Genomic DNA, 25199 nt, shown 5'->3' with positions numbered 1-25199 from the left:
GAGTGACTCTCCTCACCATCACAGCCACAGGGACTGCAGGTCCTAAAGAAGGTCCGGGAGGCTGTGGGGCGTCAGGTGCCCTCCGGGGTGGGCCTGTGGGCTAGGGTGGGACACTCCTCAGTGGACATTGCTCCTGGAACCTGAGTCAGGGGGCTGCGGGGAGCAGCAGGAACACGGGGCCCCCAGCCACGGTGGCAGAGCACCCACCCCACTGGCGGCAGTCCCTCCTTCCTGGCAGCACCCGGGGGTCCTCCCTGGAAGCACCGGACCATACGCCTGTCTTTCCTTTCTGACCCTCTCTTCCCTTCTGTCTTCTTCTGGGGTATTTCTCCCCTCCCTGTTCTGATTCCAAGGAGTCCCCTTCTAGGAAGCCTGGCCACTGGTCCAGCTGGGCGGGGAGAGAGAGGAGGGAAGGGTGTTGACCCTCCACGATGTTGACCCGCAGCAAGCTCATTCCGATACTTTGACTAGTTGGGGGTGGGGAGGGGAGAGGGCTGCTCCCCTGGGGTCAGAATAAGGGAGGATGGTGAGATTGGACAGGCCTGGGGGATCCCAGCCACAGCAGGGGCAAGGGCATGGTTTGCTTGCACCCCCTTTTCTTCTCTACTAAGTCCTGTTTCCACCTGTCTTGCTTTCCTCTTCCAGGGGGCCTTCCCTGAATGCCCCTCCAGACTTCTCTGGGCTCCCAGTGACTGGAAGGCCTCACCTCCTTCCTCCATGCCCAAGCCCAGGATGGCACTGCCTTCAGGAGCCTGGCTCTCCTGCCAGGCCTTTGCCGTGGGGACCCCTGCCCAGGAAGCCCACCCCAGTACTGGAAAAGCTCTCAGGTTTGAGGCCTCCAGCCAGTCTCTGCTCCAGCCGCGCAGAGTCACTTCTGGATCCTGCTGCCCTCCAGGGATGGGTAGGCTGGCCAGGGGGTCTAAGCACCCCCAGCCCTCCCCTTCCCCACAAGCCTCCTTTCTGTTTAGTTAGCCAAGGCCTGCTTCAGAAAGGCCCAGTCCCCACACTGAACCCCAAGGCTGCAGATAGGGCTGGGCAGGTGGGGAGACCCCAGGGAGTCCCGTCTCCTGCAGGGAAGTGGGAAGATGCGCACACACCCATCAGAGGCACAAAAAGTGTGTTCAGAAGAACGGCAGCCGGTCCCCCTGGTAACCCTTAGGGAAACACTTGTTCAGTACAAAATAAGTGGGTGACCAAAGTTTTATTTGGTGAGGAAAGCCAAAGCCGGATGTCTCCCTCCCTTCCCCCGCTACCCCGGCAAGCCGGCTGCCTCCCCAGAGCCGTGAGAGGCGGGTGGACCCCACCTTGCTGTTGCTGGTTTGGTCTGGGCCCCACGGCAACATGCCACATGGACAGCAGGCAGAGGGGAGAGGAGGCCTGTGTCACGGGGGTGGCGGATGAGGCTGGGCACGTTGTAAGGTACCCTTGGAAGTGGTCCCAGCAGATACGAGCCCAGCCATGCTTCCACCAGCCTGCTCACGTCCCGTAGCCAGGAGGACACAGGATCACAGACCCAATGAGGCTCTACAGGTAAATGAGGGTCCCTGAGGGCAGCTGGGCCAGTGGCGTTTTCATGTGACATGTTGAGGGAATCGCTTATCTCAGCAGCTAGAAGAAAAGTTTTGTGGCTAAGATTATCCAACAGCCTAACTGTCCCCAGGGACCTCAGATGCAAAGCAGGTGTGGTGAGACCCAAGGTGGGTCCTGATGATGCGGAGACACAGAGAGCTTTCCCTTGGAGGCGGTCAAGGGCCGCAGGCTCTGCCAGCCTGGGCACTGATAGCTAGGACCAGAGCAGAGCACGTAATGCCAGTCCCCTCCTGCTAGGGCCAGGCTGCCGGGAAGAAGGAGGGCCTGCGGGGATGCACGATGGGCAGCTGCCTCCGCCAGGCACCCGCCGGCTCATCACGGGGGAAGGCCCACAGAGAAATGGCCAACAGGCCTGTTACGGCAGGGGAGGTCCAGAGAGGCAGGCTGGTACTGTGCGAGCCCACCACCAGCCCCAACCATCCCACCCAGGAGGGGGAGGGAGGGAGGGAGGGGAGAGGAGCCCACCCGTCTCCCACCCCCACCACAGCCTCAGAGCACCATTAGAGGTCACAGAGAGGAGAGGGGCCTGGCTTGAGTGTAGCTAAGAGGGGAAGGGGAGGCCAGGACACAGGGCTGGGCTCTGCCCACCCCGTGGGAAGAGCTGTGGGAACAGCAGGCAGGCTCAGCTGGGGAGCGCGGGGGCGGTGCTGCCTGGGTCCAGCAGTCTGCGCTCAGGGGGCCTCGTTGGATCCCACCCCGTTGCCTTTGTTGACGTAGAATGTCCGGTAGTGAGGCTGCAGAGGAAACAAGACTAGTTAGGAGGGCAGACAGCTGCTGCACCTACGAGCCAGACTCACCCTTGCCTAACCACCCCCAAGAGGCAGCAGTGATCAGAGCCCAACAATTCCAGGGCTTGGGGCATAACCTGCCAGCTCTACCCACCCTGTGACCAGGGGCAGCCCCCGCTCGATCACAGTCTCTGGGTTCATATCCCCTCAGAGTTCATTCCCATCAGCTGGTTGGTGAGCTTGAACCTCAGGCCCTCCTCAAACTTTCCCTCTGGGGCCTGGAAGGGCTTTGCAGCCCACGCATACAGTGCTTCAAGCTCTGCTGAAACACACAGCCCTGGGATGAGGGCTTTAAGCAGATGGACTCGTGCATTTGAACCTGTCAATCAAATGGGTTACTATTACCATACCATTTGATAGATGAGCAAATCAAGGCCCAGAGAGGCTAAGCAATTTGCCCGAGGTCACCCAGCTGGTAAGTAGAGGTGCCGGGATTAGAGCCCCAGCAGTCTGACTACCCACACCCCCCACCCAAGTCTCCATACCACTTCTTGAGTCTCAAGGGCTTCTAGCGTCTGCCTCTGCTCTCTAAATAATTCTTCCTGGCAGAGGGGGTGCAGGGATAACAAACAACCGCCCCAGCCCAACACAGACTGTAGGCTTCCCGCTGCAGCCCCTTCGCCTCACTCATCTCAGCCCCTTGCTGGGATTCAGGGAGGGTCTGTCAGGACAGAGCCTGCCACAACTTTCCCACCAGCTCTGGGTACCACATCCCGCAGCAGTTTCATGACATCAGCACCGCCGTCTGCTCACCAGGGCCCCGAGAAACAGCCCGCCAGGCTGACACAGTGCTGTAGCTGCTGCTTGGCCCACAAGCATCCTCAGACCCCAGAGGGTCTCTGGAAGTAGCTTTGTCCCTGAGCTGAGTCAGAGTCGGAGCCCACCTCACACCCCATGGACCCCAGGACAGGCGACACCAAGGATGTTCCCTGCCCGTGGCCTTACCTGCCTGCACACTTGTAACTATAGTCGCTCCTTGCCTACACCTGGTCCAGAGCGAGACTGGGGAGCCTGTGGGATGCGGGGACTGAGTCCTTAGCTAAAGTTTAAACCACTATTAAACAATGGAAGAGATGGAGACCCAGGGAGGGGGAAGACATAGCCAAAGTCATGGCTACTCGGTGGCAGAGCAGAGCTGGACCAGGTCTCCTGAACCCCAGGGGCCAACCTGGACCCCCAAGGAGTCAGCAAGTGAAGTGAAAAGACCTAGAAGTGGCCGATGCCTCCCTTTCCGGAAGGCTGGGTCTATAAAATGGATCACAGGTCTGTGAATGGCACTGTCTTGCTAAAAGCCCAGAGTGGTGAGTGGGCAGGAGCAGAGCTCCACAGCCTCTGGGCAGGGTGCTCTCCCTGCTTCCCCCACCCGTTCCTATCCCCTCCTTGGTTTGGGGTCACAGCGCAGGAAAGTTGGAAGGGCTATGCTATCAGCCAGGCCATCCGCTCATGTTACAGAGGGGACACCTGAGGCACAGGAAGGAGGGACTCACACGCAGTCACACACAAGCTGGTGAGAGACTGGGGCCAGACCCCAGCCATCCTGACTCTCAGGCCAGCCCTCTGCTCACACTGGCCCCTGCCTCCATTCTCCCAGGACTGGGTACCCCCTGGGGACACCAGAACCCCACCCTTCCAGGTGTCTCAAGGGGACAGTGAGCCTTCTCTTCTGGGATCCAGGCTCTGGGAGGTGGGAGAGTACGTGGTGGGGAGGGGAAGGACCACGTGCAGGAACAGAGACCTTCTCTCTCTCCATGTATCTGCTATTATTTGCCGTCTTGCTGTCCCAATGCCCCTGGGCCCAGCTAGAAATTACATACATGGTCACTTAGCTCCCTTCACCAGCAGATTGGAGATTCCCTCCACTAAGCCAGCCCCAGCACTCTCTGTGGCCCAGCGCAGATCACCTCCCCAGGCTCTGACCCCCAAATGCAAGGACAGCAGGGAGCTCGGGGCTCCAGCCCCTGTCCCCAGCAGGGCCCCTGTTGCCACCCACATCCCAGGGCAGTTGGCTGACTCCTTCAGCAGGGCCTGGCTCCAGGGCACAGCATGTGAAGGGCAGCCGCTGATGGCTGAGGTCGTGGGCCAGAGTCATGCGTCAGGTCTTTAGAGTATGAGGGGACCGCCTCATCTCAACTCTGCACTACACAGATGAAGAAACACAGTCCCAAAAAGGGTATCTGACTAGCCCAGGGCCCGACAGCCAGCAGGGGACTGGACCCCGAGGCCGGGCTTCCCTCTGATGCCACTCTTCATGTCCCCGGTTAAGGGTCATTAAATACTGAACCCTAAATGCATCTTTCCCTAATTTTGCAGCCCCTGCGTCACCATGCTATCACCCCAATGCTGTCAGAGCTGCAGAACTGCCCCCAGGTATTTCATACCCCCAGAGCTGGTGGGGATCAAGCCATCATTCAACACATATACGTGTCCAACTACCATTTGCCTATGAAAAAACCATAGCTGCCCACTTTACACGTTAGAAAACGGAGACCTAGAAAGTGTGTGCTTACTCAGCCCCTGCCTATCAGCTCTGGGTCTTTCTACCCCTGGCCATTTGCAGGAATTCAGGCCACTGCCGCTGCCTCCACCCCACGGCCATCTGCCCACAGGCCCCAGGCAACTGAGGACCCGCTGCCGCTGGGAGCCCCACTCAGTGCCCCCCACTTACCAGCAAAGTCTGCTTGCCCGACTTCCAAGTCTGGGGCTGGGCCTTGGGGCTCTGGCTCCTCATGAGGGAGGGGTAGCCTGTGAGGCAAGAGGCTCCGGTCAGTGGGGGCGCAGGCTGCCGGTCAGGGCCCCTGGGGGCTGGAGCCACTCAGACGCCATCTCCAGAGACACCACCAAGCTCCATCTGGCCCACTAGCAAGTGCAGCCACCCCTGAGGAGGCATGCAGCAGCCAGGGGGCTGCAGTGGAAAATCCGGGGGAGGCTGGCCAAAGGGGGGCATCAAGGCAGACAGGAGGGGGAATAGGCCGGGCCAGGCAGCAGGGGAGTGTTGCCCCCAGATCCAGGTCAGGATCACCCCACTCTGAGGGGGATGTTCCCCATCCACCCTGAAGGCTCACCCCACTGACCCCTCCCCTTCCTGCACCCCAGGAAAGCTGCTTCCCAAGCATGAACGGCCAGGATTTCCACCCGGAGGTGTTCATTTCAGTGCGGCCTGGACAGTGCCCCTCACTGACCACTGTGCCGGGAATTCTCATTAACCCTCATCCCCTTTCTGTGAGCTCAGCAGTTTGCTCCAAGCCGCACAGCGAATAAGCAATAGCCAAGATGTGAACCCAGGCCTGCTGGATGCCAAAAGCCAGTGTCATGTTCCTCTTGCCCAGTTTCTGCTGCCTCCTGGGGCCCACAGACGGGCAGCAATTTCTGTGTGGCTGCCGTCCAGGGTTAAGACAGCAAGCCCAAGAGACCCAGCGCACACGGGCACTGTCTGGGCCTGGGCCTGACGGCACCCGTCCAAGGCAGGCCTGCCCGGGCCCACGTCCCCTGCCTCTCCCCTCAGCCCAGCAGGCTCTGTAAGGAACTCTGGTCCACAGAGCTGTGAAAGTACTCCCAGTGTCACCACCTGCCTGCAGGGACACACAGTGGTGCCTGGGAAGGAGCAGGCTGTGACCTGGATATGGAGGAGCTGAAGACATAAACAGGACCTGTCCCTGACTGGGGCAGCCTAGGGGCCTGGCCTGGCCTGCTCTAGGGAGGATGGGCTGGCTAGGCCCAGAAACCACCTGCAGGCTTCCACGAGGTTGACCCTTCCTGCGATTGGCACCTAGCAGAGGGGCAGAGACAGAACAGAGAACCCGGGTCTCTCCCTGCATCCAGCAGTGGAGCAGCCTTGGAAAGAGAGGGTTCCAGGGGTCCTGTGTGTGAGACTGGGAGAGGGGGAATTCAGGTCTCCATTCTCAGTTCCCAGAAAGAAAATCCCATGCCAGCCATGAGAGAGGTGAGGACGGGATGGGGTGGGAGGTAGTCGGGGACAGAAGCCTTGCACAGCAGGCAGAAGTCCAGGGGATGGGGGAGCTAGGGATGGTGGCGGGGACATGCATCCTTCTTCCAAGGACCTCTGGGAGGAGGGACCAGCACACCCCAAAGGTGGCAGAGAACGCCATTGGATGTCCCACTGCCCTGCTGTGAGACAGAAAAAGGGAGGGAGGGGAAAGGAGCAGGTACCAGGATTATTTTTAAACAGCCCACTGCCGTCCAGCGGTTTGGAAAACTTTGTGGTGGTCTGTCCCAAGGTGGTGAGCTGATAGGGGACTTTCCTAATGCCTGCTGGGAGAGAGAGAGGCATTAGCAGCACAGGGCTGGTCCCAGGAGGGGCAGAGGGAGGCACACCTCAGCACAGGGCACTGCCCACTCCTGGCAGCCCTGAGCGTGCTCTCTGCCTCTGTCTGGGGCTGCTGGAGCAGGTTCGGGGGCCTCAGTCCTCACAGGGGGGGCTTCTCCTTGCACACAGGGCAGCCCCTGGCCAGAGCCCCAACTCCCAGGCCACTGCCAGCCAGCCGATCGGTGTGAGGATGACACGCTGTTCACCTTCACTGTTCCCTGGGGCTCAGCATATTTGAGGAGCTTTCCTAGGGCAGGGCCTTCGCCAGGGGAGGCTCTGCAGGCTGATGGGAGAAACCGGGGAGTGCCCAATCACACCCGGGGGTGGCCACCTTCCCTGACCGGTGGCCTTTGTTCCAGGCTGGACCAGAGAGCAGGAGGGACCTGCTGGAAGCCAGGCAGGCCAAGGCCAGTCCCAGAGATTCCCCGGCCTGGCCTGGGAAGAGTGCATCCCTGGGGCTCCTGCACACTGGGCCCCTCTGGTCATTTTCCCTTCTTCACCTGCTGACCATTCCAAGACCCCTGGGACCCCAGCCTGGAAGGGACATCCGGATAAGAAAGCCACCTTCTGAGGCCACTGCTTGGAGAGTCTGCCTGCCTTACCCAAGCCCTCTCGCCCGCCTCTCCCTGGGCCCACCCAACCTGCTTAGCCCTTCCTCCAGACCCGACGCCCTGGGAGCCGGAAGATGAGCTGCTCCCAGCACAGCCCGCCGCAGCTGTGCCAGGGCCCTTCAGGAGCGATGGGAGGGCCCCTGGCCCCGCTGTAAGCTGGGTTTTGGCTCAGGCCTACCCGTCAGGATGACCCCAACCCCAGGGGCAAGAGGTTTTGACCACTCAGCCTTGACAGGGTTCTGGGGAGCAGAGTCAGACTTGGGAGCCTCATCAGTCATCCTGTCCCACCTGTCCCAAAGGGGCTCAGCAAGACCCTGGCTCTGGGGGACACTGGGGTGCTGCGGAGGGGTGTGCTGGGGGGTGCTATGAGGACACAGCATTCTAGAATGGCATATCCCCACCCTGAGGACTGTCATTGCAGCTCATCTCTAGGGACCAAGGTGTGGGGAGGCCGGCCCCAGGAAATGCTGATGTGGCAGCAAAGACACGGATGGAAGCAGGTCCCCGGGGCTCAGGCCAGGGCTCTGTCCCCGGCAAGGTGAGGAGCTGGCGAGCGAGGGGCAGAGACCAGCGCTCTGTGGGTAACAGGGCAGGCAGGGAGGGGCGGGCAGGGCTCACCTTTCAGGGAGAAGGAGGAGCTGCCTTGGACCGCAGGCAGCTCGTCAGAGTTCTGAATAGTGGAGGAGTATTCCCAGACCCGGGAGGTGTAGTTTCCTGGTGGGGCAGAGGAAGGGGGTCAGACCTCTGCAGCCCGGCCAGGGACAGTGGGCAGGAAGAGGCCATTTCCGTGAATCTCCCCAGCCCGGCCACGTCCCAGCCAGGATAGCGCTGTGTCTTCAGTCATGCCCCTCTGCTGCCCACTCGGCCCCCGTGGGCCCTGCCCGCCCTCTACCTTTGGTGCCATAGAGATTGTTGAAGTTCTTCTGGTTGGTCTCCTTGGAGAGGCGGCCGGGGGACCCCGGCTGGTACGATGTCCTGGCCCCACCTGCAGAGCAGACAAGGAGGGGCCATCACCACAGGAAGGGGTCGCTGGCTGCTCTCGGGGCCCGGGGCCTCTGAACCGAGGACTGTCAGGCAGGACTCCTTGCCCCCAACACTGCCTGTCCCTAACTGCCTGTCAGGCCCAGAACCTACCCCAGGGCAGCTCCTTTGGGTCTAGGATAAAGCAGTCACTTAACTTCCTGTCCAAATCCTGGCACTTTTGAGAGGGAAAGGAGTGCTATCAATAATAATGCCAAGAGCATCAGGTGTAAACCTGGAAGGTCCTGAACAGACAAAGACACAGGGTCACCCTGCTTGGGGGGCTTTGAGGACCACTAGGGGCTGGAAAAGCTGACACTTCCCTCCTGGGCCAGTCCCTGCATGACTGAGACCCCAAAGGCTGGGCACCTAGGTGCCTGTGAGGAAGGAGGGCCATGCCAGCAGTGGGAGGAACCCTTTTGCCCTTCGCCAAGTGCAGGTTTGCCACCTGGAGGTGCCCACTACCCTGGGGCCCAGGGCCCTCTCCCAGCTGCCCACCAACCAGGGGAGTCCTACACCACAGGGGTGCTCACTGCTGCCGTCCCTCCATCAGGATTGCACCCCAGTGTCACAAGGACGGCAGAGCGGGGCCACGTACCCTCTTTGCAGATGGGGCACCCTCCCCATGTGCGTCAGGATCCCTCAACAGCTCCCTCCTCCCACCTCACTGGCAGCCTTCCCGGTCCGGTCCCGGGCCCAGCACCTCTGGTTCTCCCTTTACACCTTCGTGCCTGGGGTTCCCCTGGCCCCACGGCCCTCCACCCAGCACGGCCATGGCACACGGCCCCTCTCGCAGGACGCCGGGAAACCCACCTCCCTGGGAAGTCCCACTGCCTGAGTGGCAGCCCCGGGCCCCCAGCCACAGGCAGGGCCGTCTGGTGGCCGGTCTCCCGTCTCCCCACTGACTCCCCTGAGTCCTCCCTTGCCTCCTCCTGATCCTGGGAGCTCCCTGGGGTCAGATTTCCTCCTCGGCCTGGCCCGGGTCGCAGGCGCAGGGCCACCGGATGAACCTGTTTCCTCCGCCTGCAAACGCCCCAGCCTGACTCAGTGACAGCTGGGGGCTCTCCTCACGTGCGAGTCCGGCTCCTCTCTTCCCCCGACGGGGCTACTGAGGGGCAGCGGCCAGCCCTAGGCCACCTGGCCCTTGGGGTGCCATCTGGGCGGGTCTGTGCGCTGCCCTCCATTGCTCCTGGCCCCCTCCTCACGGCCTGCAGTGGAGCCCCCACTCCCCCGATATTCTGCAGAGCAGGGGAGCCAAGCAGGCACCAGTGGGGTGCCCGATGCCACATCGGGGTCTCTTCCTCGAGGGACTGGGCTGGGCGAGAATGCTGGGATGGAGGCTTAGCGCGCACACCCTCACGCAGAACTGAGCCCAAAGGCAGCACCCTGGGAAGGGATGGGGGCAGAACTGGCCCCCACCAAGAATGTGGAGCAGCGGGTCCCAGGTGCCCGGCTGCCTCACCAGGCCCCCACCAGAAGCCCAGGTGTTGTTTCTAAACTGGGTGGGGCAGCGGAGGTTCCTCAGCGCTGAGCTCATCTCTCCAAATCCCCTGGGCCCTCCCCTTGCCCGTACATCTGCCTGTGTGAATCAGGGCCTCAAAGCCCCCTCTCCAGCCTCTGTGCCCTCGCAGGTGCCTTTCCCCCTCTCCTGCCCCCAGGTGCATGCCCAGCCCTCCATGCTGGCACACCCACCCTTAGGTAGCGGGCCTTGCTGTGGCTTGTTGCTGGTACCAAAGAATGTGCCAGGCTACCCCAGGGCAAGGGCAGGCATGCACTGGTCTGTACCCCACCCCGGCAGGCTGTCGCCCGCAGTCTGGGCTCTCCAGGGCTGGGAGAGGGAGGGCTGAGGTCAGGCGGCATGCAGCGGAGCATGGCAGTGGGCCCAGTGGCCAGTCTCCTGCCCTCGAGGGGCAGAGTGGCTCTGGAGGAGCCGGTCCTCCCACAGAGCTAGGAAAACCCGAGCAGAAGCCCAACAGCCTGGGCCTGCTGGATGCGAGCTGATAAAACAAGCACCGGGAGACCCTCTCGGAGGAGAGGAAAGGGTGTGGGCAGGGGGAAGCCTTGAGGGGCAGATGCTGCAGATGATTTTCGCTAAACCAGGACACTTCTCAGACCAGCTTTGGTTAACGATTCCACCAGGACAGCAGGTGTTGGCAGGACCCTCCCAGACAAATCCCGGAAGGTCACTCTGCCCTTGGGGAAACTAGCTGAGGCTCCCCACAGGCCATGGCCCTCACCAGCAGGGCGCTCTCCCCTACCCTTGGGCGCCAGGTACATGGAGTATCTCTTCATGGGATCTGGCGGGCTCCACTCGCCCCCAAAGCTGTTCGTGTAGTTGTTCATGAAGCGATGGTCGCCTCCTGGGAAAGAGAGGTAGGGTCAGAAGATGGCAGGTGGGGAGGAGGAGCTGGTCTCTTGGGCACATCCCTGGGCTTGGCTGAGTCAGCCCATGGCCCTCTGTCCCAGGAGAGGCAACCCCAGAGAAGGTAACACCCTGTCCAGTGCAGCCTTAGCTGCTGAGCTTCTGGGGGGTGAGAGAGGGTCTGCAGTGACCCACCCGCCCGCCCTTGGACCCGCCCTGTAGGTAAGACCATGTGCTCAGCACACTGCTGTTTATAAGGTTCCACTAATATCCATTTCTTATTTGATATGAACATCCCCCCTTGGGCTGCTATGGAGAGCCCCACCTGACAGATAAGGAATTGAGGCTCATGGGTAAGTGAAGTCACTCACCCAGTGTCACATGGCCAATAAAGGGCAGGGTTGGGGGTTTGGTCTCTTGTCTCCACTCCCGGGCTCCACTGATGGTGGCCCAAACATTGGTTTTCATAGCCAGGGATCCAGCTGGCTTGGTGGAGGCGTGCAGAGGGCAGCAAGCTGCTCAGGAGGGGCACTGACTGCCACCCCCAACCCCTGCCCACCAGCTGACCCCAAACCCAAACATATCCGTGGCTGCATGCTCACTGGCCCCCAGCCGCCCTCCGCCCTATCCTTTCACTGCTACTTGCCCATCTCCTACTGCTCCACCTTCTCTCTCCCTCTCCCCTGGCAGAGAGAGTGAATGAGAGGCTCAGACCCTCCTCCTTCATCCCCACCACCTGCACCTACCTAGCAGGGGCCCAGCACCCAGTAGGCCCTCCACGGCACCTGGTCCAGCCCCCTTCCTCACACCCCAAGCCCAGGCTGAAGGTGGTCTGTGCCTCTCAGCCCCCAGGCCTAGAAGGGTGGGAATGAGTCCCTGCTCTGGTAGACAGGCTGGCATCGGGGAGAAGAGGGTGGTCCCTCTGAGGTCTGACTTCCCAGCCACCCACCCTGTGCCTCCTACGGCTGGACACACTCCCAATAACAATGCAATGGCCACAAAACTCCAAGTTGGGGGCCCAGGGGGCCCGGCACAGGTGCAGGCTGCTGACCTCAGCAGCACCCATCCCGGCTCCTGGAGGCCACCTCCCTGCTCACCTGGCACAAGGCACAGGGCCTTGCCTGCACAGAGGCCACAGCCAACAAAATCATGACCTAGAAATGGCACCATAGGTGGGCAGCAGTAGGTGGGGAGCCCTGTGACGCTCACAGGCCCCCCCAAGCCCAGTCAAGTCATCCACATAGGCCTTGCCAGACGTTGGAGGAGAAGGTACCCCAGGGACCATGGTCGTCACCCTCTCTGTCCCTCTGCACAGCCATCAGCAGCCGCAGTCTCCCCAATGAGAAGATACAGGTGGCTGAGCAGCAGAGAGTGAAGCCCAGTGGCAGCCCCTGCTTGGCTGTGTGCCCTTTGAAAAGCTACCTCTCCGAGCCTCCACCTTCTCATCTGTGAAATGCAGTACATCCCACAGGGGAAAGAAGATGTCATGAGTGAAGAGCTCTCACAAAGTGGGCACACAGGGAGCTCTCAGTCCCCGTGAGCCATCGCCGTGAGCAGCATCACCACCATCACTGGGAAGAGGACATCAGGATCTGAGCGCTGCTTAAAGCCAAATGATTGTCCTGCTGCAAAGGGTCCTTGGGTGTGATTCAAATGTCCCCTACATTTCACAGGACACTGTGTAATGTCACCAGGACCAAGATATATAGACAGCCCCCTAAAGCCCAGCTCTGCACCCCAAAGAATCACATTCCCCATCTGGAGACCAAAGATGGGGATCCCTTCCTTTGGGTGTTTGGGGCCAGAAGGCATTATTCAGGCTGCATCTGCAAGGGCTGGACTTTCAGGGAAAGCACCCCGCTTCAGGCCCTAAAGGGACTGGGCTGGGACCAGTGAGAAAGGACTTAATGAGGTCGTTTGCTCCAATTGAGAGGCTTTCTGTGAGATGACTCAGTTGGCCTTTGCAGAGGATGGCGTGACCCAGAAGACAAGCTGACTTCAAGGAAATAGGTGAGTCACTGTCCCCAGCCCAGCCCACCAGGCCAGGTCCAGCCTCTGGGCTCAACACCTCCTAGCACAGCCACGGCGACAGGCAAGTTCTCTCTCCAACCACAGAGCAGTTGTAGGTCACGTCTACTGGAGTCTGCAAAGACACCGGTTTGGAGTCTGCCTCTTGCCAAGCGTCAGCACCCAGCAGCTACTGGACTGGTCCCACCATCAGATGTTGATCTAAAGGAAGCCAATCCCTGAGCTTGATGGATGACCACAAAGAAGATGCCTTTCTGCAGCCCATGCCCAGATGCTCCCTGCCCTGAGGGCCTAACTTCGGCAACAAGTTCATTGCAGGTCTATAATTCCTGAATCCTAGTCCCAACACCTTAGGTAGGTTGGGTAGCTGGAAATGAGGGACCAGCTGGCTGGACACCAGCCTGCATCAGGCAGCAGGAACTGACCTGGGAGAAAAATGCCCTGGCCTAGGGGCCCGCCCACAAGAGGAGACCTACCATTCTCTATATGGTTCCTCTCAATGAAGTTACGGCTCAGGTCTGCTTTGCACATCTTCTCGACGTGGCGCATGCACACATTGAGGAGATCATCCTTGAAGTTGCTGAGCGACTGCCCTAGGCCCTCCCCCTCCAGCAGAACATGATAGGTGGGCAGAGGTGGAGGGAGGGAATAATTGCTCATCAATGCACCAAATTCCTACCAAGAAAGGAAAGAAGCCATTAATTGCCTGTGTCTTTTGGAGCCATGGGGGGAGGGGGGTGGTCCCTTCTCTGCAGGGCCTCTCACGGTCCAGCTAGAAGACTCAGTGCTAGGAGCCAGGAAAGCTGGGTTCTTAAAACAGCCTGGTCATTAACTAGCCCCACTTTTTCTCACTGAACACTAGTCTCTCCTTTTTCTGTAAAATGAAAAGATTTGACTAAAGTCCACTAGATGCTAACATCACCAGTGGCACTAGTGGTCTGATATGTGACTCCATGGTTCCTACCTCTAAACCTGATGCAATCTGCCTCCCCCATGGGGGTTTATGGGGGTGACCCAAGCTGTGATGCCTTCTTGAGCAAAAGCACTAAAGAAAACACAAGGGATCACTAGAGTGCTCGGAGTAAGTCGTGGTGGTACCTCCACCTTTATGTGCCACTCTCGGTCCTGCCTCCACCCTTCGGCACTTCCCCTTCCCTGCCCCCTCACTGGGAATCCCTCTTCCTTCTCAGATCCTCGGGGCCTTCAGCGCCCAGTTCCAGCTCCACCTCGTCCACAAGGCTGCCTTGGATCACTCCGGCCTGCTTGCCCCTCTCAGAGCTTCCACAGGCACTTATCTCCTGAACCACGTGGTCTATCGGTTAATTACACACTCTTCTATATTGTTCTCTAATTGTGCACGTCTTATCTTCCCAGCTGGATTGTAGTTCCTTAGGGGCAAAAACTATGTCTTGTGCTTCTCTATTCTCCACAGCACCTAGTAGAGTACTGATCATGCAGTAGTGCCCAAAGGCTCTAGCAGACAGAAAGATGGATGGGTGACCAGACAGATAGACAGATAAGATCAAGGATAACAAATATGCATCACTTCCATACCTCTGATCCATACCCAAAGCAGACATTGCTAATCAATCACAGAATAGAACTCTTTGCTACTGAGCCTGGAGCACTGTTAGTACAAATCTAATCTTGTGGGCCCCTCAAAGAGATGGTGGGAGAGAGGGGTGGGACTTGGTGTTCAAAACCCAGTAGAATGGGGAGAGCATGAGTGTTCTGAGGCATTGTTAGTACAACTGAAGTTGGCATAAGTGATAGTTGCGTGCCATCTTTAGAGTAAGGTGGGGAAATGGTTTGGATGGAAAAACTAGACAGATGGAGTGGAACTTGGATGGATGGATGGGTGGATGGATGGATGAACAGACAGATGATGAATGGCGTATAGGCAAATGGATGGACCATGAGAATTGGATGAGGGTCTAGAAAAGTGGGTGAAAGGACTGAGGGACTGCCTGGTGGAGGAGCTGCGTGTTACCTGCAGAAACAGCACTGAGTCACTGATGCTGTGCATCTGCTCCCTGGTCTGCTTGTCCTCCTGCAGCGCCTTGGCCCTCTCGTCCAGAGCATCCACGATCACTTTCACCTGGTCTACAGCATCCTGCTCCCGCTGCTCCAGGGCAGCCCTCACTTCCTCCTTCTGCTTCTCCAGATCCCTCACCAGGTCCCGGAAGTTCTGCTCCAGGATAGCCTTCTCATTGGTGGTGAAGCTCTAGGTCCAGAGCGACGGGAGAGAGGAGGGAGGGTCAGCAACTAAAAACCTCCCTAGCGGGCTGCATCTTTAGGTTCCCAGCACAGAGTCAGGGCATTTCTACTGCCTTAACCCAGCAAACCTGTTTGGCCAAGAATCTCACTCAGAGGTGTCCTTGAGGGATGCCATCTACAGATAGAGCTGGCCAGGTTTGTTTGCAGTCCATCCTTCCTTATGGCTCCTTCCCCTTGGAGACGTAATTCCACCCTTGGGCAACTCTATGGGCCCAGAAGATCCCCCCCCTGAATCATGGTGTGAGCACTGAAACCTCGTCTGTAACCAAACATCATTCAGAAAGTGAAATCACGAGCTGTTTGTGGAGCCAGCATCACGAGTCAATGATTTCAACTGTGGTTTGCAATTACTCAAAGTCTGGCAGACATAATTCTCACCACGCTGGAACAAGTCAAGGAAAAATGACATGTCTGGTGGGAGAGCAGACATTGAAGGGCACTGGGAGACACATTGGAGGACAGGCAGATTTAAGGTCTTTATTTTCTGGGACGATGTAAAATGAGCATCAGATAATGGGCAAGATCCCACCTGGGTGCCTGGCCCACCCTTAGAAGGGGATGGGTGGGAATGCCAAAGCGGGTGGGAGAACCTAGAATGAGTGTGGGTTGCAAATGTGGGTCTGAGACCTTGACCAGGAGCTGAGACCTGCCTCCACCCAGGCTGTACCTGAGAGCTCAGCAAGGCAGAGGGCTGGGCGCCGCTCACCTTGATGCGGTCCTTCTCCTTGTGCCACTTCTCAACTTCATCCTCAATCTCAATGATCTTGAGTTGCAGCTGCTCCTTCTGCAGTGACAGCTCTGTCTGCAGGGAGGGAGTGAGGTTGGAGGAGAAGTCAGGTGGGGGAGGTCGAAGAGAACCGGAGAATCGGAGAGCAAACTTGGGCAGGGCTCACCACTCATCCCTTCATTCGGCCAACACTTATCAGACCTCAGATAATCTAGGCACCACGCCAGTCACCAAGGATCCAGCAACGAGTCACACCCATCTCACTGTAAACTCAGGCCTCTTGGGGCTGGACATCCCAGGCGTGTCTTTATAAGGGCCAAACCTCTGCCAGGCTGCCCCACCCAGTGTGGGCAGGAGAGAAGCTCATCTATGGGGTTCCCACTCCTTCCAATGGACCTGAGGGAGAAGGAAGGAAACTCCTGCCTCTTTCAAGCTTAGGGGTAAAGGGGACCCAGCCCAGCTCGGCTCAGCCCAGCCCAGGGAGTGTCCTGTCTCAGGAACACGGCACAGCATTTCTGTGGCAAGATGTGGGGCGTGTGTTGCAAGCAGGAGCCTGGGCTGCCGCTGGCGGGGACTCCGTCTGGGCAGGCACAGCTATAAACCTGTTTATGTGAAAGGGAATGCAGTCTGCAGTCAGGGCAAGATAGGAACCCTGTTCAGAGACCTTGGGGGAGGAGAGATGCGAGTGAGTGAAGTGGTGAAGGGTGGATGAGAGAGGAGCAGAGGCTCCAGCAATCCCTGGGGTACTGGGGCTGGGGGTGGCTGGGAGGAGGATCTATCAGGAGCGCGCTAGGATGTGAGCTCTGATGGATGTACAAAGTATGAATAATATTTTCCTCTGATTTGGGGAAATGCTCTCATCTGAAAAGCAGCTACAACAGAGACAAAAGGACAGGCATGAAACTCACTCCAGTTCAGCCAAGCCAAGTGGCACCTTAGGGCTCGTTGCTGATGCTCTCAAAGCACCTTCCGACCTGGAAGACTGGCGGTGGCCTGCACCTGACAGGCAGAGTCCTCGGACTCTCCCCATTATGCTGGGTTTTGAACACCAAGTCCCACCCCACTCTCCCACCGTCTCTTTGAGGGGCCCACAAGATTAGATGAGAGGCCCCAGACCACCAGGAATATGAGCTCTGTGGGCAAGGAGTCCGAGCCGGGCACAGGCGTCACCATGCCTCACGCCTCCTGAGCACTCCTCCAGGCCAGGGCGGGTGCCGGTGGGCTCCCTGCTGCAGACCCCTGGGGAAGCGGCCTGATAGTGGGGAGACCCTTCCTGGCTTTCTTGGGAGGGCCAGGGAGCTGGTGGAGACAGTGGAGGAGGCTCCTGACCCACCCGCACCCCCTCTGCCCACACTGCTGGGAGGTCCAGGCCAGGAGACTCGGAAGTTCTCCTCTGTAAGCATCAGCCCCACCGGCAATGGGCTGGAAGCCCCACAAGGTAGAAAATGTCATCACCTGTGATGGACACTGTCTGTCAAAGGCAGAGGAATGAAAGGAGAGGAGGGTGGAGATGAAGTCTCTGGAAAATGGTTGGGGAGAAGCCAGCTGCTGGTAGACACAGTGGCGGGAAGGGGGAGAGCAAAGAAGCAAGATCCCATTGTGGACGGCGGACACTTGGTCCTGAGGCTCTCTGATGATGCAGAGCCCAGAGCACAGAGGGAGGCCGCTCTGGCGGCCTGGAAGGCCCCTGAGAAGTCTGAGCCTGGTAAACAGATCCAAGGCATGAGGAAGAGACCAAAAGGCTGGGCAGTGGGTGCATGCGGGGCAATTTTCCCATCCCTGGAGAGCTCCTGAGATTGGCCTGGAGGCAGCTGACCCACTGCATCTGGGCCTTCCTAACCCAGCTCAAGATCTGGCACTCAGGTTTCTCACTCCATCTCACCTCTCCCAGAAGCAGGTCTGATGGACAGGAGAGCAGAGAACAAAAACGCATGCAGGCCTGGGGTCGGGAGAGGACAGCCCTTCCATCGGGTGAGCGTGGGGGATCCAGGAGGGGGCCCATCCAGAGCTCAGCACCAGGGGTCCAGAGGTGTGCGCCCAGTCACCACCATCTGCAGGCAAGTGGCCTTCCCAAGTTACCTAACTTCTTGGCCCCTTAGTCGCTCCATCTTTCACAGACAGAGTAAGAGGCCCGTCTCTCTGGGAGGTTTCAGGGCACACTGGGATCTGGACAGTAAATCTCTCAGAAAGTGCCTGACACAGAGGAAGCCCTGACCGGTGGTCCCGGCATCACTGTGTGCAGGGTGTCTCCTGGACTGGGAGGCAATCCTGGTTGCTGTCACTTACACCAGGCTTGGGAGAATGAGTGCAGTGTGGCAACTAGGCCAGCAGGGCACAGGTGGGTGAGGGGCGGGGCAGGTGTGACCAGGTGAGGGCTTGGAGGGGCTCAGCAGTGAGGGCGGGGCATGCTGTCCTGTTGGGATCCAGGTGTAGTGTGTACACTGTCGGGATACAGATTAGAGTGTGCGTAGAGAGGCTGGGAGGTCAAGACATTAGACTGAGGGTGCAAAATAGAGGCTTAAATTGTGACTAATTGAGCTTGGAGGATATTGGGGAAAGCAGAGTAGACACAGGAAAAAGGGGATAAAGTGGCTGACTGCCTGCAAGTAGAAGTTTTGGCAGAGAAGTTGAAGGCCAGGGGAGAGGGACACAGAGGTGCTCAGGGGGTGGGCTGGGGGCTGGAGGGGGTGAGGACGGGTCAGGGCCTGCAGGCGAGGAAAGGTCTCACCCAGAGGAGCATGAATTCACAGGCCAAGAGGCACGAAGAAGATATCAAGTCCAGAGGAGGAGGGAAGAGCCCAGGCCCAGGGCGGGGGATTCAGCCCCTGGGAGTCCATCCTGTGTGCGGGCGGGAAGGGGGCAAGGGCAGGTGGAGGTGGGCAGCAGACAGAGGTGACGGCCAGTGACCTGGGAGGGGAGGAGGCAGCGGCAGCTGAGCTGGGAACTGTGAGGGCAGGGTGGGACATGGAGACGCGCTGTCTGCAGCAGTGGGCAGGAGAATTGTCAGGACGGAGGAGAGACGGGGTTCCTTCTTTCTTCGGGGCACTGGGGAAGTCAGACACCGGCTGAGAGGTGGCCCTGCTTCCACAGCGCGCCTTGCAAGACCAGACTTGCGGGTCACAGTAAGAGCATGGAAGGGACGTTGGACCGGGACCTCTGCTGATAGACTGGTCCTTCCTCACCCCTGGGATGAGGGGGGTTTGAGGTGGGACCTCTGCAGATACATCCAACATGTTTAGCTCTTGGCAATTTTTCCCCCACTGGAGAAGGCAGGATAGAGGAGACAATCTCACATAGGAAGGCTCCAAATATACTGGATTCTTTTGTAACACTAAGAGGAGGGACCCTAACTGTATTATTGATCGCCTACTATGTGCCAGGCATTCCCTCTGTAACTTGCAAAGGCCCCCTGTGCAGGTACTTGCTGTTAACCTATTTTACAGATACAGAAGCCAAGGCCTGGAAAGGTCACATAGCTTCCCTGAGTTGTCACAGCTGGAGGGTGCCAAGCCGAGCGCCAGCAGGACGCTGATGCTATCATGTGGTCTCTTAACCTCTAGGCTGTCCCCCGAGTGTCCTCAGACGCTGCCCTTCCCCTTCCTGCTTGCCAGCTTAACTCCCCTCCGCACAGATGGTGCAACTGGGGGAGTCCACCTCCTGCTTTTTCCTCCCCACACCCTGTCCTCAGCCCTTGAGCCCCAGCTTTCTCTCTCCCTCTCTCCCTCCTCCTTTGAAATCTGATTAAATCCCTGATGCCTGGTGGGGCCTCAGCACCCCACAGCTCCACCCCGTCTACCCCTCCCTCCTCACTTCCTCCTACTCCCCGTTTCATTCCCTCCACCCTGCCCAGGCCTGATCCTAAATGCCTCCTTTGTTCCCTTCTTCCACACTTGCCAGGTTGCCTTTTGCTCTGCTACCTGGGACAGGCCCCGTGTAGGCCGCCCAGCCTTGAAATCCTCCCGGCCTGGGGGAGCCGAGGTTCCCGGAGAGCAGAGGGGGCACAGCAGCTGGTGCCTGGGCCTGGATGGGGCCGCTGGGTGCAGACACACCTGAGCATTCACCTGGACCTGGGGACCCGCACTGGCCCCCAGGAAAGGGAGATGGGGCTGCCATCTTCCCCCGGCCTGAGTTAACCACATGGGCCTCTGGCTGTGACATTTTCCTAATGAGCCAGTTAATTGCCAAATTTGTACTCTCAGACAAATGGTAATTATGTGGATAAGAATCTGAAATGCTGGCTAGATAGCTCCACTCACCCAGCTGTCCAACAGCCCTGTGTTAGCCTGCCTGATGGGGGCTTACTGCTTTTTCTGCTTCCTCAGGTGTCAGGACAGGGAAAGGGCGAAATGGGGTGGCATCCCCGGGCCATCTCTGCACCAGCAGTGACCCTTGAGGAAGTCACCCGCCTCCCTGGACCTCGGTTTCTTCCTGGTGATGTTGAACGAGACTCTAATTCCCAACCTGGCCACACATTAGAATCCCTAAGGGAACCTTAAAAATAAAAATATAGGTCTCAAACTTCAACCCCCTGAATCAGATAGGTAAGGCCTGGGAATCTGTGTCTGAACAACTTACCAGGCGATTCCGGCCTAAGGAGGCTGTTAGGGGCCACGGGACTTAGTGACCCCAAGGAGAACCTGTCACTCCTATGGAAACCAAGTTTTAAGCGATGAAGAGAAGCAGGCTGGCTGTGGCCATGCTGAAAGTCTGAATCCCAGCTTTACCACCCCCACACCGTAACTTCGGGCAAGTTTCCTGGCATCCCTGAGCTTGTTTCTTCATCTGTAAACTAGGTGCAGTGACCCCCACCCACGGGACTGTTGTCAGGAGCAGCCATGTACACACCTGGCATGTAGACGTGCTCTGCGAAGACTGGCGTGTCTCTGGCTGCCTGCCTGCTGCTTTCGTTCCCTGCCTACTGTCTGTAAACCTTTTATTTTGCTGGCCCCCCCTCAGCACCCATAGAGGTCACCCATGTCCTTTCTCACCCACCTTGTCCCCAACCAGGAGTTTTCCCCAAGACCTCGGGGAAGGGCAGTCCCAGTACCCCCAGTGCCCCTCCCCAGACCTTTAGCCTGGCTCCTCTTCCTGAATCCCAGCCACAGCTGTCTGCCCAAAGGGCTCTGCCGTTCACGCCACACCAGCACAGCTCCAAAAGCATGAGGGCCAGTGGCTGCAATGCCCAGCAGCCCGGGCAGCTCAGCCTTCATGGGAGGCAGTTATATAAGAAGCAAAGCTATGGGCCACGGTGAGATTGGTGAACAGAGCATGAAGGACTCAGGATACTAGCTGAGGCCTGGTCAGGCTATGCCACCCAGCCAGGAGCTCATGCCTGCAGGGCAGAGCTAGGGCTGAGAGCTCCTCCACGCACCTCGCCAGGCAGCCAGCCCAGAGCCTGAACCCATGGTGGCAGGGCCCCGGTGGGTGCAGAGGCCAGGCAGGCTGCCACCAGCCAGGGGGAGTCCTCCATCCTGATCGGATGCAGCAAGAGACTTAGGATAGACAGAAGGAAAGGTCACGAGACACAGGAAAGTATGGGTATGTTCATTTTAATCTCATCAGCCTAATCCAGCCTGGGAAATGGCCAGACAGAGGGACAACATCTGTGGGACCCCTACTGACACAGGAGTAGAATTAGAAACATTCTGACTTCAGGTCCACCAGAGGACTGACTGTCACGTGGCCCCACCAAGTGTGGCCTTTCTCTAACACTGACTCTGCTTGGAGTACATAAGTAGAGTTGAGGCCCAGGAGATGAGCACCCACAGCTCCGGACGTCATTTACAGCCTCATGCAACCAACCAAGACAGGTGTGAGATGACCTCACCTGGGCCTTCACCAACTGGCCTGTAGAACAGGTTCCGGACAGGGCTTCTTGCAAAAAGCTGTGTGTGGGCTGGCGTCGGGTCTGCAGGGGATGCCTCCAAAGGACGCCAGGACTGACGTGCTTATTCATTACAACCCATCAACCCACTAACCCTGCTCTGGGACAATGTCCCCCAAGTCTGACATTTCAGCAGAGCCAAGCCTAGACAAACTGCTCTGCTCCAGCTCCGTCTCCTGTCTGCTCAGCCCACCCCATGCTGCTTGTACACACGCACACACACACACTGTCTAAAGCTCCCAGAAAAAACATTTTCCCCCACAATCCCCTGTAAAGGGCACATAATCTCAATCCCAACCGCTTAGGGCCCTGCCCCTGAGCTGCTCTCAAACATTGGAAGAGACCTTAGGGACCTCTCTCTCTATCTCTTTGGGCTTGGACAGGTCTCTTCCTTTCTCTGGTGTGCTTCCTCTCTGCAGGGTGGACAAGGAGAGCCATGAACTCGCTAATCCACGCAGCCTGGCCTTCCACCCTCTACAATTGGGGGTTTTCCTACAGCTGCTTCTGTGTCACTGGGCGGATGCTCCCAGGCTTGTTGCTGTCTGAGCTCCGCCTCCTGACCTACATCCTGAGCCCTCAAGGTCTGTGTCTTTGAGTCCTACAGCATCCTTGTGCTGGGATGTGGACTCCGAGTTCCTGGAGCCTCCAGAGAGGGCTGCCTGAGACCCTCCTGCCCTCCAGGGGCTCTGGGCTTTTCTTAAGTGGTGATATCCCAGTTCCAGATGAAATGTGGGGCCAAACTCTATACAGAAGACAGATAAACAGGGGTGTGTGCTGCCTATAGCTGTGGTGGGAACCCGAAGCCCCTGCCTTCTTGGCACCAATTTGCCCTCTTCCTCATCTCTGAGGCCTCAAAGACATCTCCCAGTATCCGGGCACCCCATGGGGCAATTTGAAAACCATCAGTCTAGTCCAGCCCTGTGTTTTCCCTCAGCTTCTCAGGAAGCCAAGACTGAGAGAGTGGAAGGGACTTGTCCATAGTCTGATGGCTAATTAGAGACCGAAAGCAGGACTGGAACTCAGTCAGGTCTCCTAGAACCCAGACTGAGGCTCTGCAATTGCTTGGTTGCCGTGGATGAAGATTTTTGGCCCTTGTTCCATTTTGATTTCCCAAGTAAGCTCCCACGTGCTGGGCCTCCCTCTCACAGTATGAAGCTCAAAGTCAGATTGGGGTTCGGGGAGCAGGGGGACCTGGGAACACCTTCCTGGGCCAAATGAGGCTTCTGTAAAGGATCTGTGAGTCTGTTCCCATCTCTAACTCATCCCTTCTTGCCCAGGGGTGGTTCATAGGGTGCAGGGAGAGACTAATCAACAAACTCCTGGTCAGGAAGGCTGGATAGGGAGGGGGTCCTGTGCTGCCCCAGTCTGAGGGGTACAGAAGCTTTGGAGGAAAGTCAGGTCCTCTGCATTGACCACCAGGAGGTTCACGCCTGTGGGAGGCCACTCACGGCAGGGAGCTGGGGAGCTGGGTAGGGAGAGTGGGCCCAGCACCTGCGGGGCGAGGCTTAGCAGACACAGCCATGCCTTTGGCCCAGAACACCTCCCCAGGTGTACCACTTTCGCAAGCCTCCACACGCCTCCTCTCCTCCTCACAGAACACGCACAATCACATACACAAAACTCATGCAAACATGCTTACCCATCACATATGCAAGTATATGCAAACATCCACATACATGAACACCCACACACACATGAAAGGCACACACATATACATGGACACCCCACCCACACACCAGCTTCAGTCCTCACCAGCAGTGTCCGCCGACAGGCACAGGCTTGTCCACACGCAAACACACACACACACAGCACGCAGAGCATAGCTGAGCGGAGGATAAAGGAAGCCACTGGGGGCGTCAAGAGACCAGCTGAGGGATCAGAGGAGCAAGAAGCCACCAGATGGTGAATGCAAACTCCAAAGCCAGACATTAAAGCGGCCCCCCAAATTCCCTCCTCCCCACCCATGACGCATTCATTTCCCAGGGGGCCAGTCCTAACCAGGTGGGAAGAATTCTCTCACCCTTAAATAAAATGAAGAAACAACCTCGCCAGGCACAGCAGAGGATGGAGTGCTGATTGCCTGATCTGACTGGGATTTATCTTCTGACCTTGTCAAGCCCCCAGTCTTTTCTGAACCTCTGTTTGCTCATCTAGAAACGCCCCGTCTCCTGAGGCTGGACAGGATTGGGGAATTGCCTCCGACCCCCAGTCTCGGGGAGTGGATGGGGCAGCACATGTTTTCCGAAGAGCCAGGGAGAGCAGAGAATGAGCCCCAAGCCCTAGGATCTCCCAGGGGAGAAGATCAGACAGGGTGGGGGTGGCAGGGAGGGGCCCCAGCAAATTACCTCCTTCTCGGCCTTGGCCTCTTCCACCGTCACCGTGCTGTGGTTCTTGTGCTCCTGGAACATGCAGAGGTAGCAGATGCAGGTCTGGTCCGACTGGCAGAAGAGCTCCATGGTCTTGCCATGCAGGGGGCACTTGCGGGCCTCGAAGTCCCGGATGGGCTCGAGCAACTGGTGGTCGCGGAAGGCGGCGCCCTCCAGGTGCGGCTTCAGGTGCAGCTCGCAGAAGGAGGCCTGGCACACGAGGCAGGACTTGACGGCCCTCTGCTTGTTGCCGATGCAGGAGTCGCACAGGACCTCCTCGGAGGCCGACTTGGAGCGCAACAGGATGCCGGTGTCGGCCCGCGGGTAGCTGTTGCGCCGGGCCTCCCCGGGCTCGGGCCTCCGCGCCTCTGAGAAGATGGACTTGCGCAGCTCCCCCTTCTCGGCAAAGGTGACGGGCGGCTTCTTGGCAGCGCCCAGCTGCAGCCCAGCGTAGGGTGTCCTCTTGCCGTCCCCAGAGTCCATGCTGAAGTAGCTGGAGCTCTTGTCATCCACGGACTCCACAAACTGGATGATGGGCCGCCGCCACTCGTTCCCCGAGAACAGGGCGCTCTTTCCCTCGCCGGACTTCAGGGCGCTGACCAGGCCCTTGCCCTCGGCTGCCTCCCCGCCGTGCCCATTGGTGGTCTTGGCCTCTTTGCCTTCGGCCTTGACCCCGTTCTCCAGGCTGCCGTTGGTGCGCGGAGGGCTGCGGCCATCCCTGGACTCCGGGCTGGCCCCGGGGCTCCTGGAAGCATCTGCGGCTTCCATCGCGGGTCACTCGGCTGGTGTGTTTCGGGCTCGCTGGGGCTGCACCGTGGGCGACCTCTCAGGCGGGCGTCCTGGCTGAAGTGGAACAGGCAGCCAGAAGCCAGAGACACACCTGCAGGGAACAGGGGGAGGAGAGACAGCAGGCGCAAGCCTGACACAACGGGCCTGGGACAAGCAAGCCTCCCGCGCCAGCAGAGCGCCTATTATACAGGAGGGCCACGCCCTGCACATTCATACCTAACCTGATTTTTAAAAGAACTGTTTTTTTCTCCCCCAGTTTAATTATTTTCCACAGCTCAACAACCAGTTGGGCTGCTTCTTTCTGACGCATTTTCTTCTCATCAAGAAAGTGGGGAGCCTCACTCCCCACCGGTGGGCAGGCTTCGCTGAGCTGGGGGATCCTGGGGGTCAAAGGTGAGGTGTCCACAAGACAGAGGACTCTTAACTGGGCCAC

General features: G+C 58.5%; 1 protein-coding gene and 1 long non-coding RNA gene across 10 annotated transcripts in view; one reads left to right on the top strand and one right to left on the bottom strand.

Moving 5' to 3' along the window:
* Positions 1 to 1186: 1186 nt before the first annotated feature.
* Positions 1187 to 24909, bottom strand: TRIM29 (tripartite motif containing 29). 6 transcript variants are annotated; one of them, XM_073239606.1, is made up of 10 exons: positions 23957 to 24909; positions 15707 to 15802; positions 14714 to 14947; positions 13200 to 13398; positions 10571 to 10693; positions 8206 to 8298; positions 7932 to 8027; positions 6546 to 6647; positions 5044 to 5120; positions 1187 to 2324 (listed from the first exon to the last, which is right to left on the bottom strand). In XM_073239606.1, the coding sequence occupies exons 1-10, from the start codon at positions 24743 to 24745 to the stop codon at positions 2262 to 2264; spliced, it is 1872 nt and encodes a 623-aa protein (XP_073095707.1). In that variant the 5' UTR covers positions 24746 to 24909; the 3' UTR covers positions 1187 to 2261. The 6 variants fall into 6 exon arrangements, with proteins under 6 accessions (XP_073095707.1, XP_073095708.1, XP_073095709.1 ...); XM_073239607.1 differs by having other exon boundaries at positions 6546 to 6644; XM_073239608.1 differs by having other exon boundaries at positions 10592 to 10693.
* The window catches only part of LOC108396060 (uncharacterized), a 29609-nt gene continuing 29317 nt past the window's right edge, over positions 24908 to 25199 (top strand). For all 4 annotated transcript variants that reach the window (XR_012132672.1, XR_012132670.1, XR_012132671.1 and 1 more), the window contains exon 1: positions 24908 to 25159. This is a non-coding gene — a long non-coding RNA (uncharacterized lncRNA). The remainder of the gene's footprint in view (positions 25160 to 25199) is intronic.

Source organism: Manis javanica, chromosome 6 (assembly GCF_040802235.1).
Source record: "Manis javanica isolate MJ-LG chromosome 6, MJ_LKY, whole genome shotgun sequence".
NCBI classification, from domain to species: Eukaryota; Metazoa; Chordata; class Mammalia; order Pholidota; family Manidae; genus Manis; species Manis javanica.
This window is presented reverse-complemented; position numbering and strand designations above follow the sequence as displayed.

Excerpts from the sequence above, each read along its gene's own strand:
- TRIM29 (XM_073239606.1), bottom strand. The coding sequence starts at position 24,745 with ATGGAAGCCGCAGATGCTTCCAGGAGCCCCGGGGCCAGCCCGGAGTCC. Across the intron at positions 15,803-23,956 it reads AGGCCAAGGCCGAGAAGGAG|ACAGAGCTGTCACTGCAGAA; the intron begins GTAATTTGCTGG and ends CCCTCCCTGCAG. Across the intron at positions 6,648-7,931 it reads CTCCTCCTTCTCCCTGAAAG|CAGGCATTAGGAAAGTCCCC; the intron begins GTGAGCCCTGCC and ends TCTCTCTCCCAG.